Source organism: Emys orbicularis, chromosome 1, assembly GCF_028017835.1.
Source record: "Emys orbicularis isolate rEmyOrb1 chromosome 1, rEmyOrb1.hap1, whole genome shotgun sequence".
In the NCBI taxonomy this organism is placed as follows: Eukaryota; Metazoa; Chordata; order Testudines; family Emydidae; genus Emys; species Emys orbicularis.
The window spans coordinates 206,558,680-206,575,802 of NC_088683.1; the positions used below are offsets into that span (position 1 = coordinate 206,558,680).

General features: G+C 44.0%; 1 protein-coding gene across 1 annotated transcript in view; it reads left to right on the forward strand.

The window, feature by feature from the left end:
• The window catches only part of SH3BGR (SH3 domain binding glutamate rich protein), a 53,165-nt gene extending 47,914 nt beyond the window's left edge, over window positions 1-5,251 (forward strand). Inside the window, exons 6-7 of the mRNA XM_065406828.1 lie at window positions 388-417; window positions 4,991-5,251. Of these exons, the coding sequence (XP_065262900.1) occupies window positions 388-417; window positions 4,991-5,251 (291 nt within the window). The remainder of the gene's footprint in view (window positions 1-387; window positions 418-4,990) is intronic.
• Window positions 5,252-17,123: the final 11,872 nt, after the last annotated feature.

Here is a 17,123-nt window from a genome sequence, read left to right on the forward strand (position 1 = left end):
AGCAAACTGCCTCACTTTTCCCTCAGAACTCACTATACACATGCCCATAGCAAGTAATTACTTTGATTTTGCAGGGTGGACAATTAGGAGAAAAAACAGCAGTGCTTTGCTTGTAAACTGAGAAGAATTGACTGGAAGTCATTAAGTGACAAAAGATATTGGACTCTTATCATAATTTTGTTGTCACTTTTCAGAGTAGAACCACAGTGTAAGTGTTCTTTGGGAATGAGCCCCAAGGGAACAATACCTCAAAATATAGCTCATAATTCCACATAATTGCTTTAATTTAAATTGGTTTTAGTCTCACCTATGTTTTCCCTCCATGACCTTTGACATTTTTTCTTTGATCTGCCCTTTTAAAAATCTTTTCTGTATCTTTTTGTGTAGGAAAAGGAGGAAGAACACCCAGGGACAGAGGTGCAGTAGAATGTTCAGACACTATGTTTTCAATTATGGTGTGTGCATGCCTGCAGTGCTCACTCATCCCCATCTACTCCAACAGAAGTTAGAAAATTCACAAATCTCTGTGACATCTACCCACTTCCAAACTCAAAATACTGATATTAAAGTCTGGTTAGGGACAATTATTGTTCAGTGCCCTTATCTAACTGGTTGAGCAGAAGACCTTTGACCTTGATAATTAGAAATGAAATGAAAAGAACCTTTCCTTCAAAGGCTCTTTAATAAAATTTCCTGTGGGTTCCCAGACACTCGTTTCCTTTGAAACTCATTAATTTAAAACGATCTTGATTATGCTTTACAAATATCTTGAATCCCTAAAAACCATCCTTCCATTTAAGGTGTTGTTGTCTACACAGGGCAACTTTTCCCTGCCCAAGATTCTTAGAGCCTATCCAGGGTTGCAGGTTTATGTTCTAAATCTTTCCCTAATATCCTCAGTAAGGTTAATTACTCTTGGGAGTTAATTGCTGATTCATACTGGAAAATAGCCAATACATCCTAAATCTCTCCACATCACTATGTTCTGTCATAGATTTATTATATATACATGGCTATAGTCAGTGCTGTGTCATGTAGACCTACAAGTTACTCATAGCTAGGGATGCCCCAGCTTTTCTCTATTTACTCTTTCTATCAGCCAGTGCCTCAGAAGAGTAAAAACCCTTTCGCTACGATTTCCAACTCTAAACTTGAGAGAAGTGAGACTCCCTTGTAAAAGGTGGAAGGAATCTGCATCCATTTATTGCTGTGTTGATGCTCTTTAGACATCTCCCTATGTTCTACTCCAGCATTTCACTGAACATTCATACATCACAGCGATGTCATGCAGAGCTTTTTTTTAAAAAAACAACGTATCTCTACACTTGATGTTGTAACTTTAATGGATTTGAATTTCAAATCCAATATGCAAAAACTGGAAAGATGTGAGTTGTTTGTGAGCCTTCTTGGATTGTTCTCAACAACACTGGCCAAAGAAATCCTTCTTAAGGATAGACTGGAAATACTTCCAAAGATGCCACATGAAATTCCATTTGGATTGGCATTTTCCACTTCAGTTAATCTAAGGGAAAGATCATTTTAGTGCTTTATAAAGTTTGATTTTGCAGGAATAGTTCTTTAATGCAATTATGTTAAACTGGCACCTTCGTACTCAAGAGCTCCACACCCAGGTGTGTATTTAGTTACAACCATTAACTTTGCTGACTCAAGCAATTTTTTTTATAGCATTGCAGAGTCAATATAGTTCTGGGAGAGGGAACTGGGTTATATTCTGCCTCACATATCATCATCAGAACTTCTAACTGAAGTTTAGTTGCTCAATCTTTAATTGTTAGTTATGCACAATCCTGAAAGAACCCACCTTAATTTTTCACAATGTGGGTGGACTTTGTGGCAGTTAGCAATACTTTTTACTTGCAAAGGGAGCAGATTTGATCCAGAAATCACTGAAGGACAATAAGTGCAAAACATTACAATGCCATTTTTAGTCACTTTAGTAGAACTGCCTTTTAAAAGCTTCACTTGCTATGCAGAGGAAGACAGAGCAAACAGGGGGTTTGTCTACTCTACACTGTCATTAAAAAATCCACGGAACTGAGTTTCAGGCTGGCTGACTTGGGCTCACAGGACTATAAAATTGCAGTGTAGACATTTGGGGTTGGGATGGAGCCCACGCTTAGAGGCCTTCCTTCCTCATGTGGTCTTGGAGCCCAGGCTCCAGCTTGAGACTGAATGTCTACACTGCAATTTTATAGCCCTCCAGCACGAGTCCTGTGAGCTCAAGTCAGCTAACCCATGCCAGTGGTGCCCATGCCATGGGTCTTTTATTACATTGTAGACGTACTCATAGGCTGTTTCCTCTGTAGTATGGAAATGGCAACTTTCAGATAATGACTTCTTTGGCTGGCTGATGTTCCTTAGTCAGAAAGGGTTTTTTTGTTTTATTGTTCACTTATGAAATTCATGCTATATCTCAAAAAGCAAAGCACATGTTGGAAATGCAAACACGGGCTTATTATTTGGCTCTGAATGACTTCAGGCTTTGCAGTAGCTTAGTTCATGGGGCATGCATGTTGACTTTCTCATTGCTGTAGAATAAGGTCTCATCCAAAACGTCAGATGCTTATCATGTTTGCATACATGTATATTCAAAATCTAATCTTTAGCATCTATTTACAGCTTAGATGTATCTTTTCCCCCAACTGTTCTGTGAAAGGCATTTTTATACCCCAAAGCTTGCCTGTTAATACCATAAGGCTAGAGCACTGTGTGTATGGTTTTTTTTTAAAAAGAAAACTTGCATGAAATGTATCTGTGCTATTTTTGTTTTTTACACTAATTAATGTGACATCTGCTAGATACATAATCTAGATACAGTTGCAAATTTAGGGACTGCTCATTTTTCTTTAAACTCTCCTGTGATCACTTTTGTACCCCCGTTTTACAAACAAGGAGGAGGAGGAAGAAGAAGAAGAACAGGAGGAAGAGGAAGAATCTTAGTACTTTTTTATGGCTTTTTTTTTCTTCAAAGGGTTTTTCAGGTAATTATGAAGTCAGCTTGCTTTAGTTTTTAAACAAGCGTAAGGAAACATCATAGACTTGAAAATCCTGATTCTGCCTGAAATTTCACCTAATATTATTACAAGTAACACCTCAGGTGATTAGAATTGAGATTACAGACAAAAGAATATTTTCCAGTTTGTTTACTTTGTACATTTGACAGCATTTTGCGTATAGTCAATTTACTATTCCCACCCCCATATAGTCAGTCAGTTTTCCCTCTTGTTTGTGAATCTTTTAGACAACCAAAGGTCAGAGAAATATATATATTTAAATATGAAAAGTGACTTGTAAAATCAAAAGAACATCAGGAAGCCTCAAAGGCAGGTGTAGTGTGTGAAACTACTTTTTGACTAGATTTTAAGGGGACAGTGCTCCTTTAACTTCAGCAGATGGCTGGTTTTTATATTTATTTTTGCAATAGGAGGAAGGTAGGAATCCAAGCATCAGCCCTTACACATAACCCCTCTCCTTATCCCTAAAGAAAATACAGAAAAGGTGTTGGGGGTTTCCATACTCAATATTTCAGGGACCAATACTTATCCTTTTCACCCCTCGTTATGGCCTCAACCATGTATAGATGTCGTCAGAGGGGGCCAGTCTCCTAACTAGAAAGCTGAGATGTTCAATTCCACCAAGGACTGCCATTATCACTGCTCTGATTTGGCTGATAACAAGCAGAAGACAGAGAGAATCGCACCCTCTTTTTTGGCCAAGTGGATGTATTTAAAGTGTACTTTTATCGCTAGTCCCTAGAGTCATTCATCTTTTTTTTATATACCTAAAGCTGTATACTGTGTTCTGGAGAATTTTTTTTTGATTGATTTGATTCTTCCCAGATTTTTTTTGCCCACATGATATTTTGCCAATGGATCAAAATCATAGTGATCTGGTAGACTTGTGTCACCTACTATAACTAAAGAGTTGTTTTTCAGTAGCTGCATACTAGGGTGCTATTCACCAGTACATTGAACTTTCTTTCCTTCCTGCACAACTGGAATATTTACATGGTTTGTAAAAATGATAACCAGTGCTATTCAAAGCACTTTTTATATAAAAAGTAAAATTGTCCATGATAATAATAATTAATTAAATAAATTAATAATTAATAAGTTCCCATTTTAAACACTGACATCTGGAAATGTAAAGGTTAAGATTCTCTGTAATAACCCACCTAGCACATATGGAGCTCAATTTTCCCCTTAGGAATAGCCATGCATCTCCTACCAGAGTTGTACGTGGATTTCTGAATGCATATGCAACTCCAGGACTGAGCCCATTCTGTATTAAGATATAGACACAGCAGTATAAACTAATAAATCATCATACTCAATATGTCTGATGTGGGTGAGGCCATTCTTCATCATTGCAACTCCATTGACTTCAAAGGGTTACTCCTGACTTACACTTGCCAGGTGAGAGGAGATAGGACCTCTTAATGCTTCCATGACCAGATGTCTGAGTGTTTAATATTGTTAATTTAGTTTTACATCAAAGTATGTTTTTGTATTTAATTCCCCAGGTTTTCTTTGTTTTTCCTTCTTAAAGAAGAAAGGGTGATTAAGAGCCAGATCAGCTCCCAACTGGGAAAACACTTGTTTAGGGAATAGGAAATTCAGCGTTTCTAGCAGATTGTCCCCTGGTGGGACATGTTCTCTCCTTCTTTGCAGTACAGGCAGAAGCAGATCCAAAGCCCCTTGAAGTTAATGGAATTCCCAGTGACTTCAGTATCTGGGCTTCCACTCACAGAACTCAGCAGATCCATGGATGCCAGGGTGGAGACCCAGTGTCTCAGCATGGCTTTGTGAGGGATGAGAGGCCAGCCATCCCACCTTTCACTCTACCCCCATCCCAGCACTGGGTTCCTCCACTGCTTGGGAATTAATGTGCCCTAATGTTGTACAGTGCTTTGTACGTGAAGTTCTATGACAGTGCTAATTTTATTTATATTTGCTTTTTTCCTCTTCAGGAAGCACAAGTCCGTGAAGCACCAGAGAATATAAAACCACCTCTTCCCCCCAAACAACCCACCATTGCCTTTCGCACCAACACATGTATAGACATCTATATATCCCCAAAACACAAGACACCACTCTGCCCTATATTATATATATATATTTGGTATTCTGGTCTTTTGTTAAAGTGGGTCATCTTAATTCTGGCTGACAAGATCTCAGACTTAGCTTTATATGTTCTAACAGTACTGTCTATGTCTAATTTTAGATTGTAAGCGCCTTGGGGCAGGGACTGTGTCTTCCTCCATGTTTGTTCTCTGCCAAGTACACTATCGGCACTCAGTAAATAACCACAGTTGTGCATCGAAACTGTATTAGGAGGTAAAGAACTTCAGCACTGAAAACTCCAAAGAAGATCCCTGTGTACAAGCTTTGTGTCGCTTATCTCTGAACTGGCCTTTAAAATGAATGTGATTTCCATTGTACAGTAGTTTAAATAAACACATTTTAGGTCAGGTCTTCTGTTTGTCCACAGAGGCGTTAATTTAACCATAGTACATGTCACAGTTACAGGGCAAACTGCATCTTAGGCTACATCTACACTACGGGGGGGGTCGATTTAAGATACGCAAATTCAGCTACGCGAATAGCGTAGCTGAATTCGACGTATCGCAGCCGACTTACCCCGCTGTGAGGACGGCGGCAAAATCGACCTCCGCGGCTTCCCGTCGACGGCTCTTACTCCCACTGGTGGGAGTAAGAGCGTCGATTCGGGGATCGATTGTCGCGTCCTGACGGGACGCGATAAATCGATCCCCGAGAGGTCGATTTCTACCCGCCGATTCAGGCGGGTAGTGTAGACCAGGCCTAAGTTCCCTTTTAGTCCCTCTTGCGTGACAGGCATGGCTTCCTACACTTCACCCTGGGTGGAAATCTGCAGTCTGGGCTATAGCCCCACTGTTTTCCCCAACCATGTTAATGCAACAGGCCAACTGCATTTAGCACCTGTCAGCCCTTTCACTATGGGGACCTGTGACCAGATTGTTGATTAAAATGACTCAAACAGTGCCTTCAGACCAAAGCACTATTTATTCCTTCCGCCAAAGGTACAATACATGTAGAGCAAAGGGTAAAACTAATAAAAGCACTATATGCCTGGGCCTGGTACATCTGCATCTTTCCTTGCCAGCTTTTGTTAGTGCCCGTCAGACCAGCTAACCCCCCCATCTCTGGCTGGGAGAAAGAGACTGTCCTGATCACATCAGCCTTTCCCTCTCTGTATGTTGCCTTGCCAGACTGTCAGCTTTTGCTGCTATCCTGGGGCACCCCCTGGCACTCACTCAATCCCCAGCCTTTTCTAGCCCCCAGCATCCTCTAATGGTTTAGCGTTCCCTTTGGAAGTTTCCTTTGGAGTCTGGACCTTGATTATACCTTGACCAAGAAATTTGGATCTTGACAAAAAATAGTTGACTACCCAGGCTGTAGGAGAATACAAGCCAAAAGAATTAAAACTAGAAGTGGAAAAGAATGTGACAGATGTCCTGGGTCTGTGTGGCTTTCAGCCTTTTCTGGGACCTTTTCAGTCTCTTCCCTCGCAGCTCCTCCGGTGCTATTTGGGGTGCTCCCTGCCAGAAGCTCATTTTGAATGGAGGGGCTGAAGTTTGGGGCTGGGGGTGTGCACCGAGAAGTCTGGGGTGCAGAGGGCACTCAGGCAGTGCCAGGGACTCTGGCAGTGGCAGGGCAGGCAGGCACTCACCTTGGCCTTGAAGATGCGTGGCAGGCTGAGGAAGCAGTGTGGTCAGGGTGGCTGCAGCAGCCCTCCCGTCCCTGGCGCCCAGAGCAGCCACAACCCAGCTCCCTGTCTCAGCTGCTGCTTTTATATAACTGGAAGTGGCTCTTGCCCTGGAGGGGAAACAGCCCTCACCCTGGCCTGAATGATGTGACTCCACCCAGCCACCCCTTCCCTATCCAGCCTGGATCCAGCCCCCACCTCCAGGTGCCCCTTTTCTTCCCAGCTGGGCTGGAAGAGGAGCAGGCCCAAGATGCCCCATATCATACCCTTCCCAGGTATAGAGGAAATATTCAGGGGCAGAAACATAGGTCAGCCCCCATAATATTTCCATTGCGGGGGGCAGTAGCCTCCCCGCACCACTGCTTTTCAGTAAGAAGCAGCTCCTAGGTCTTGGTTCCTTCTCTAGAGTCATTCTTTCTCTTTCCCATTATCCACACCTCTCCTTATCTATCCCAGAGGCCTGATTGGGCCATGAACCCATTTTCCCCACCAGGGAAGGCGAGGTATGTGTGTCACAAGAGGGGCTGAGACCCATTTCCCCTTAAAGGGCTAGCCACCCCTATGACAGCCATATTATAAAAGTCTGTATAAGACATGGCAAAGCTACTTTTTACCCGAAGAGCCAGAAAACCTGACAGGCAAACACTGACAGTGCATTTATATCTTCATGGAAAACCTCCCGCACAACAATGCTCTCAATTGACTATAAAGGAAGGAAGAAAAGAAAAACAGGCCCATTTCTTTGGCTCTTGTGACCTGATACTTTACTGCCCTGCACCTTATGTGGTCATTTACACCAATGCAAAGTGAGTGCTAAATAGGTGTAAAATGGTAACAAATCAGAATAGTAATGCTTTACATTCACTTCATAGGGTGGTAAAAACTATTCAAGGTCCAGGGCTATGTGAATTCTTCCCTTCAAGTTGTTTTTGATTACCTATCAGCCTTGAAGAATTCAGACCTTACACAGAGTTCTGTTAGAGTTCATTCATTGTCAGTGAGTGGAGAATTCTGGGCCAGTAGTGTTTTATACTCTGCACTTAGGACTGGCTGAAAAATTTCCATTAAGACTGTTTTTTGGAAACATTTTTGCAGAAAATTTTGATTTTTTTGGTCAAAAACCCAAAAGTCCAAACCCCATTCGGAAATGCTGTTGCCGCTTCATGGGAGTTGTAGTTTGGGGGCCACATGTTCCCATTCCAGGGCCACCCGGGGGGGGGGGGCAAGTGGAGCAATTTGCCCCAGGCCCCGGACCCCGCAGGGGCCCCCACGAGAGTTTTTCAGGGCCCCTGGAGCTGGGTCCTTCACTTGCTCCGGGGGCCCTGGAAAACTCTCGCGGGGCCCGGGCCCCCGGAGTTTCTTCCGCTCCAGGTCTTCGTCGGAGTTCGGTGGTGGGGGGTCCTTCCGCTCCGGGACCCGCCGCCGAAGTGCTGGGTATTCGGCGGCAATTCGGCGGCGGGGGCCCCCTGCCGCCGAAGACCCCAGGCCCCCTGAATCCTCTGGGCGGCCCTGTCCCATTCTCCTCCATGGACCCAGCTGGAATTCATCTCTCATGATGCACTGTGGCCATGGAAGCGCCATGGTATGCCACCTCCCCGCATCAAGAGGAAAGACCGAGATGTCTCATGAGAGATTTAATCTTAGCGGGAACACCAGGCCATAGAGAAGAGTGGTAGCATGCATTACCATGGTGGCATTTCGGAACTGACATATTTTCATTCTTAAATTTTTGTTTTGTCAAAAACTCAAAATACACCTCTACCCCGATATAACGCTGTCCTTGGGAGCGAAAAAATCTTACCGCGTTATAGGTGAAACCGCGTTATATCGAACTTGCTTTGATCTGCCAGAGTGCACAGCCCCCCCCCCCCCCCCCCCGGAGCACTGCTTTACCGCATTATATCCAACATTGTGTTATATCGCGTTATATCGGGGTAGAGGTGTATTCCATGTAAAATTTCAATGAAAATTACGTTTTGATTTCATCAACATTTTCCATTGTGGATAGTCCCCTCCTTCCTATTTTCTGACTGGCTCCATCCACATTGCATTCAGTTTTGTAGAGGCATAAATGACTGCAATCAGTGGTTACCCTTCATACATCAGTGGCATCATTCTGGCAAATTACAACAATGCGAGTTCCAATTTCAGTGCATATTTTATCCCTCAGGGTAAACTCCATACTTCAGCAGGATATCAGTCCCAGCCCATGTCCCTTGATCAGAGTCTCTGTCACAATAAAATCTCACACCAAATTAAGGGTTTCAGTGTCTATGGTGGGTTGCCAACAACCCACTACATCCAGCATTTGGCCATTTGCCATCCTACTTACCCCAAAGTAGGGAGTTAGTTTCTGAGATCTCTCCCAGGAGGCTTCCTCCCTGGTCAGATGAGGTTTAGGATGAAAGACTATGGTGGATAAAGAGAATGTATCCCTCTGTCCACATCCCCAGTCTTTTCCTAAGATGTCCTCAGACTTTCATCTCAATCAGGTCATTCTTCTTATAGAAAACTGTGTAGGGGGTATCAGTCATTAAAGGCCCAGCTCACTGATTCACTGAGTGGAGATGATAGCCACCTGTAGCTTGTTCATGCTGAAGAATGTGTCCCGAATCCTGAATTAGCAGGTTGGAAAAAGTCGGTAGCTGTAGGGCTAGACTAGATGTGAGGCGTATCAGGTAGGGGAACCAAATTTGTCTTGGCCAAGTTGGGGTAATTAGGATGACTTTGGCTCTGTCCTGCTTGATTTTGTTTAGGACTATGAGTAGCAGCAGCACTGGAGGACAGGTGTAGATGGGACTGAGGAAGCATCTCTCAGAGATTGATGGCTTAGACTGCCACTCAAGTAGAACTTTTGGCATGTTCTGTGGAGCAAAGGGGTATGTGACCCGGGTCCTGGGGGGGGGGGGGACTCAATGAGATTGCTTAATTAGGGCAAACTGCAAAGAATGGGGTAGACAATTCCCCAAACTGTTTTTATTCTAATACTTGGATTCAGCAGGCCAGCAACAAAATAGCTTCCACCTAGAAGCCAAAAACACAGTTCCCTTAAAGCAACCCAGCCTTGGGCTTCCTTCCAGACAGACAAGTCAAATGTGATGAGGATTACTGAATATCTTATTCATCATATAAAAAGTTCTACCAATCCCAAGGGATCGGACACATTACCTCCCAGGTCAATGAATATTTCAGATCTTACCCAAATACACACTTACAGCCAATTCTTATTAACTAAATAAGATTTATTAAAAAAGAAAAGAGAGAGAGAGTATTGGTTAAAGGATCATTATACATACAGGTAAAAACAGAGTTCTTAGATCAGATTCATAGTAGAGATGGTGAGCTTTAGCACTGCAAATAGTTCTTTTAGAATTAGTCCATGGGTTGCAGTCCAATGTCCAACACCAGGCTGATCCAAAATGAAATTGGATACCTCAGTCTTTCGGCTTACACTTCCCCTGATGAAGCTTAAGCAGATTTGAGATGAAAGGATCAGGTCCCAAGAGTTTTTATAGAGATTTTTTGCAGGCTATGCTAGCTTCTTCATAGCAGATGTTCCTTGGGTGAAGAATAGTGTCTTTGAAGTAGAATTAACTATTTCCTATGTACGCATAAGTAACTAGCTGCATTCATCTGCATAAGGTAATTATCCATTACTCAGTTCATAGACAGTTTGCTACAAACTTCAGAGAAATATAGACAATGACATTATTACACCCAAGGTTTATCTAAATGTTAATATTTCCTTTTAATCTCTGAATTAACAGAATACAGTGATAGACAGGAACCATCTGTGTACATGATAAACATCTAACAAGATATAAGTAAACACATACAATTAGTATTACCTTTAATTCTCTAACAGTACAGGTTTGCATTTCAAAGCTCTAGTCCATTTAACATGGCTATTTTAGCTATTCATAAGGAATAGCCCCAATTACCATTTATATACTTCTCTAATCAGAGGGGTAGCCATGTTAGTCTGTATCCACAAAAACAAGGAGTCCGGTGGCACCTTAAAGACTAACAGATTTATTTGGACATAAGCTTTCATGGGTAAAAGCCCACTTCTTCAGATGCATGGAGTGAAAATTACAGATACAGGCATAAATATACTGGCACATGAAGAGAAGGGAGTTACCTTACAAGTGGAGAACCAGTGATGACAAGGCCAATTCAGTCAGGATGGATGTGGTCCACTCCCAATAATTGATGAGGAGGTGTCAATACCAAGAGAGGGAAAATTGCTTTTGTAGTGAGCCAGCAACTCCCAGTCCCTATTCAAGCCCAAATTAATGATGTTAAGTTTGCAAATGAATTGTAGCTCTGCAGTTTCTCTCTGAAGTCTGTTTTTTATTATTTGTTAGTCTGTATCAGCAAAAACTACGAGGAGTCCTTGTGGCATAAGCTCTCTCTTTCTCTTTGAAGTCTGTTTTTTTATTTGGGCGTAAGCTTTTGTGGGCTAAAACCCACTTCATCAGATGCATGGAGTGAAAAATACAGAAAGCAGTATAAATATTACAGCACATCAAGTTGCTTTACCAAGAAGGGGGGGGGGTCAGTGCTAATGAGGCTAATTTAATTAAAGTGGAAGTGGCCTATTCTCAACTATTGACAAGAAGGGGTGAATATCAAAGGAGGAAAATTACTTTTGTAGTGCTAATGAGGCCAATGCAATCAAGGTGGATGTTGCCCATTTCCAACAGTTGACAAGAAGGTGTGAGTTCCTATTCCCCCAAAATATTCCCCCAAACCTCTTCACCCCCTTTCCTGGGGAGCTTAAGAATAATATACTAACCAATTGGTTACAGTGTGAGCACAGACCAAATCCCTTGGTTTTTAGGACACTGAAAATCAATCAGGTTCTTAAAAGAAGAATTTTATTTATAAAAAAGTTAAGAGAATCACACCTGCAAAATCAGGATGGAAGGTAACTTTACAGGGTAAATAAAAAGATTTAAAACACAAAGGATTCCCCTCTGACATTGCTTCCCAGTTACAAAACAGGCAAAATTCAGAAGTGAAAACAAAAGATAATCCAACTCATTTCCTTGCCCTTACTTACAATTTTTGTAATCTTAGATGGATCATTTCAGGTGTGTTTTCAGGAGATGTTTTTCCTGCCTGGTCTCTCTCTCCATTCCAGAGAGGGAACAAACAAAGAAAGCACAAACAAAACCTCTCCCCCCCCAGATTTGAAAGTATCTTCTTTCCTTATGGGTCCATTTGGTCAGGTGCCAATCAAGTTATTTGAGCTTCTTAACCCCTTACAGGTAAAGATTCAGTACATCAGGCCAAGAGGGATTTTATGTAACTGCATACATAAAGGTTGTTACCCTTCCCTTTATATTTATGACAGTAGACTTACACTGAAGATTTTTTTTATTAAATTTGTACCTTTGAATGAAGAACTGAGAACCATAATTAAGAAAATGGGAGTAAGGAACCAACTTTAGACACCTGCTAGAGTTGTGCTAAGACTTTACTTCTGTAAGACATACATTATTAATAGGCAGAGCACCTGCTGTCCAGCTGTACCTCTCATCATTTTAGTATGTGAAAGGGACATTTTAAAAAATCCTAATGCAGTCTCTCATGTAGCGTACTGTCCTTTCAACAGAGAAGGGTATTTCTGTGCTGCCATAGGGTATTTTTCTACAAGGCGTCATCACTTCCAAACCGTCATCTGCCCAGGCCCTGGTTACTTTTTGCTGTTCTTCTGGAACCCACAAAGTATTTACACCATCATTCATTACCTTATGCTCCACCAAATGCAAATGTAGATTCTCTGTGGTCTCTCTCATTCTCTTCACTCATTTTCTTACACTGGCGGACTTCATTTTAAAACCATCAGCTGCAGGGATATGAAAAGTAATAAGATTAATCTGCACTTCTATCCATTTTAAGATGTATTCCAAATTGAACACGCCCTTGTGGGTTGAGCATTGCATAAGACCTCACAATCTACTTATAGATGGGTTACCCAAGCAAGCAGAGTTCCTGAAACGATAACACAGGCAGGACCTAAGTAACTAACATGCATTTATTATTGGACGAAAGTACAAATGCAGTTCTCCTCCTGCAGCTCATGCTGCTGTCAAAAATGTTCTGCTTTTTCTTCATGCAGGAAATACACACACACACGCCTATGAACTTCCTCTCCAAGTGTGGCAATTCAATCGTATATCCTATGTGGGTTTTTTGTTGGTTCGTTGTTTTTTTACCCACTTGCTTGATCTTATGTAGAACCTCTGAAAGTTTCTGAACACTTTTAACAGGATCTTATTCTGCACTAGGAGTCTCACCTAAAGTACTTCTCCCACATTCTAAATGTAAAAGGGAATTTTTATGTCATAGTGTTTCTCACTGGCTCATTCTAAAGGATCTTCTCAGCCTCAACCATGAAACTCAACTGCCTCCTTACATGGCTGAAATACTAAGGGCTGGTCTACACTTACATTGACCTAATTATGTCAGTGTCTACACTACAGCCTTCCTCCCACCGATGTAAGTGCCGTACTACACCAACATCATACCTCCACCTCACAAGAGATGTAAAGCTTATGTCAGTGTAGTTAGGGCAATGCAGTGTCTGTGTAGACACTGGGTTACTTACATCAGTTGTTGGCTGTCTTGTCAATTTCACGGCAGGAGCCATAACAGCCAGGCAACTGGACCCCAGCTGCCCCCCACTCCCCTGGAGAGCTGGGCGGGCTGGACCCCGCTCCCCACTGGGAGCTGAGATGAGAGTGGACCCCCACTCCCGGCTGGTAGCCAAAGCAAGAAACCCAGGTGCCGCCCCCCCCCCGCACAGGCCACTCCTTGCTGGGAGCCCAGGAACCTGTGGGGCAGCTGGGCTCCCAGCAGGGAGCTGCCAGTGGAGCTGAAAGACCAGGCACTCAGCTACCCACATAGCCTCCTGGTGAGACCACCGACCCAAGGAGGGTAGTGTGGACATGCACCACCCCAGTAATTACTGCGGTGGCTGTAAGTTAACCTAATAGAGGTTGACTTACTTTTCTAGTGTAGGCATACCCTCAGACACAAATTGACAGCCCAAGAGTTCCTTCTCCATATCAACCTCCTGGAAGTCACAATGGTCAGATATGCCTGCTAGCACTTCCTTCACATGATCAAGTTCAATCTGTCAAGTTCATGACAGACAACATAGCCTGCATGTACTATATAAATCATCAAGGAGGAGCAAGATCCCTCTCCTTTTGTGCAGAAGCAATAAAACTATGGAACTGGTGCACAGCCAATCAGATTTTCATTTCAGTCTTATATTTACCAGATATTCAAAATACCATAGCCAATGGTTTGAGCAGACATTTCTCCCAGGCTGGCAAGGGGCTCTGAAATCAACATCTCTGGGTTGAATTTGGGGTAGTGTGGACACAATTCGATGGTATTGGCCTCCTGGAGCTATCCCAGAGTGCTCCATTGTGACCGCTCTGGATAGCACTTTCAACTCAGATGCACTAGCCAGGTACACAGCAAAAGCCCCGGGAACTTTTGAATTTCATTTCCTGTTTGGCCAGCGTGGCGAGCTCATCAGCACAGGTGACCATGCAGTCCCAGAATCTCAAAAGAGCTCCAGCATGGACCGAATGGGAGGTACTGGATCTGATTGCTGTTTGGGGAGATGAATCCATGCTATCAGAACTTCGTTCCAAAAGACGAAATGCCAAAATATTTGAAAAAATCTCCAAGGGCATGATGGACAGAGACTACAACAGGGACCCACAGCAGTGCCGTGTGAAAATTAAGGAGCTCAGGCAAGCCTACCAAAAAACCAAAGAGGCAAACGGCCGCTCCGTGTCAAAGCCCCAGACATGCTGCTTCTATGATGAGCTGCATGCAATTCTAGGGGGGCCCCCTACCACTACCCCACCCGTGTTCATGGACCCCTGCAACAGGGATGAGGATTTTGGGGATGAGGAAGATGAGGAGGTGGAGGAGGATGAGGATAGCACACAGCATGCAAGCGGAGAAACCATTCTCCCCGACGGCCAGGAACTGTTTATCACCCTGGAGCCAATACCCTCCCAACCCTCCCAAGGCGGGCTCATGGACCATGAAGCCGGAGAAGGCACCTCAGGTGAGTGTACCTTTGTAAATATAATGCATGGTTTAAAAGCAAGTGTGTTTAATGATTAATTTGTCCTGAAGACTTGGGATGCATTCGTGGCCAGTACAGCCCCTCCTTTTAAATGGCCAACCCAACGGGTTCTTGGTATGGGAAAGGAGGGCGCTGTTGTTTGAAACCATTCCCACATGTTATGAAGGTTGAAGAAGCTGAAAGACTGTGGCTTACCATGGCTGCCTGCAAGCCGAATTCTGTTGCCCGGCCCTTCGTGTGTGATCTCTCACACCAAACCAGCAGGCCCTCAATATAAGAGGCAAAATGCGACCTTGTACCAAAAGCACATGTGCTATGTAATGTTAACAGCTTGGTTCACTGTGAAAGAGTCTACCCATTGTTCTCTAAAATGTGTCTTTTAAAATACTACTCTCCCTTTTTTCCTCCCGCAGCTGCAACTGTTTCAACGCTCCCCCTATCATCTCCGTCCCAGAGGCTAGCGCAGATAAGAAGGTGAAAAAAACGCACTCTCGATGAAATGTTCTCTGGGCTCATACAGTCCTCCCGCACTGAAAAAGCTCAGCAGAATGTGTGGAGGCAAACAATGTCAGAGTCCAGGAAAGCAGAAAATGAACGCGAGGACAGGAGGGATGAGTGACATTAGAAGTGGCGGGAGCAAGATGAGAGGTGGCAGGAGCAAGATGAGATGTGGAGGCAGCATGATGACAGGAGGCAGGATGCAATGCTGAGGCTACTGGGGGATCAAACTGACATGCTCTGGCGTCTGGTGGAGCTGCAGGAAAGGCAGCAGGAGGACAGACTGCCGCTGCAGTCCCTGTGTAACCACCCGCCCTCCTCCTCCTCAAGTTCCATAGCCTCCTCACCCAGATGCCCAAGAACACAGGGTGGCGGAGGGGGCTCCGGGCACCCAACCACTCCATCCCAGAGGACTGTCCAAGCAACAGAAGGCTGGCATTCAATAAGTTTTGAAATGCAGTGTGGTCTTGTCCTTCCCTCCTCCCCTCATCCACCACCCCACCTGGTGCTTCCCTCTTCCCCCACCCCTCCTAGGCTACCTTGGCAGTTATCCCCCTATTTGTGTGATGAATTAATAAAGAATGCATAATTTTGAACCAATAATGACTTTATTGCCTCTGCAAGCAGTGATTGAAGCGGGGAGGGCGGTTGGCTTACAGGGAAGTAGAGTGAACCAAGGGGGCAGGTTTTCATCAAGGAGAAACAAACAGAACTGTCACACCGTAGCCTGGCCAGTTATGAAACTGGTTTTCAAAGCTTCTCTGATGCACAGGGCGCCCTGCTGTGCTCTTCTAATTGCTCTGGTGTCTGGCTGCGCATAATCAGTGGCCAGGCGATTTGCCTCAACCTCCGACCCCGCCATAAACGTCTCCCCCTTACTCTCACAGATATTGTGGCGCACACAGCAAGCAGCAATAACAATTGGAATACTGGTTTCGCTGAGGTCTAACTGCATCAGTAAACTGCGCCAGCGCGCTTTTAAACATCCAAATGCACATTCTACCACCATTCTGCGCTTGCTCAGCCTATAGTTGAACAGCTCCTTACTACTGTCCAGGGTGCCTGTGTATGGCTTCATGAGCCATGGCATTAAGGGATAGGCTGGGTCCACAAGGATAACTATAGGCATTTTAACATCCCCAGCAGTGATTTTCTGGTCTGGGAAGTAAGTCCCTTCCTGCAGCTGTTCAAACAGACCAGAGTTCCTGAAGATGCAAATGTCATGTACCTTTCCCGGCCATCCCATGTTGATGTTGGTGAAACGTCCTTTGAGATCCACCAGTGCTTGCAGCACCATTGAAATGTACCCCTTGCGGTTTACATACGGGCTGCCAAGGTGGTCCGGTGCCAAAATAGGGATATGCGTTCCGTCTATCACCCCACCACAGTTAGGGAATCCCATTTCAGCAAAGCCATCCACTATGACCTGAACATTTCCCAGAGTCACTATCCTTGATAGCAGAAGCGCAGTGATTGCGTTGGCTACTTGGATCACAGCAGCCCCCACAGTAGATTTACCCACTCCAAATTGATTCCCGACTGACTGGTAGCTGTCTGGCATTGCAAGCTTCCAGAGGGCTATCGCCACTCGCTTGTGAACTGTGAGGGCTGCTCTCATCTTGGTATTCTTGCGCTTCAGGGCAGGGGAAAGCAAGTCACAAAGTTCCATGAAAGTTCCCTTACGCATGCGAAAGTTTCGCAGCCACTGGGAATCATCCCAGACCTGCAACACTAT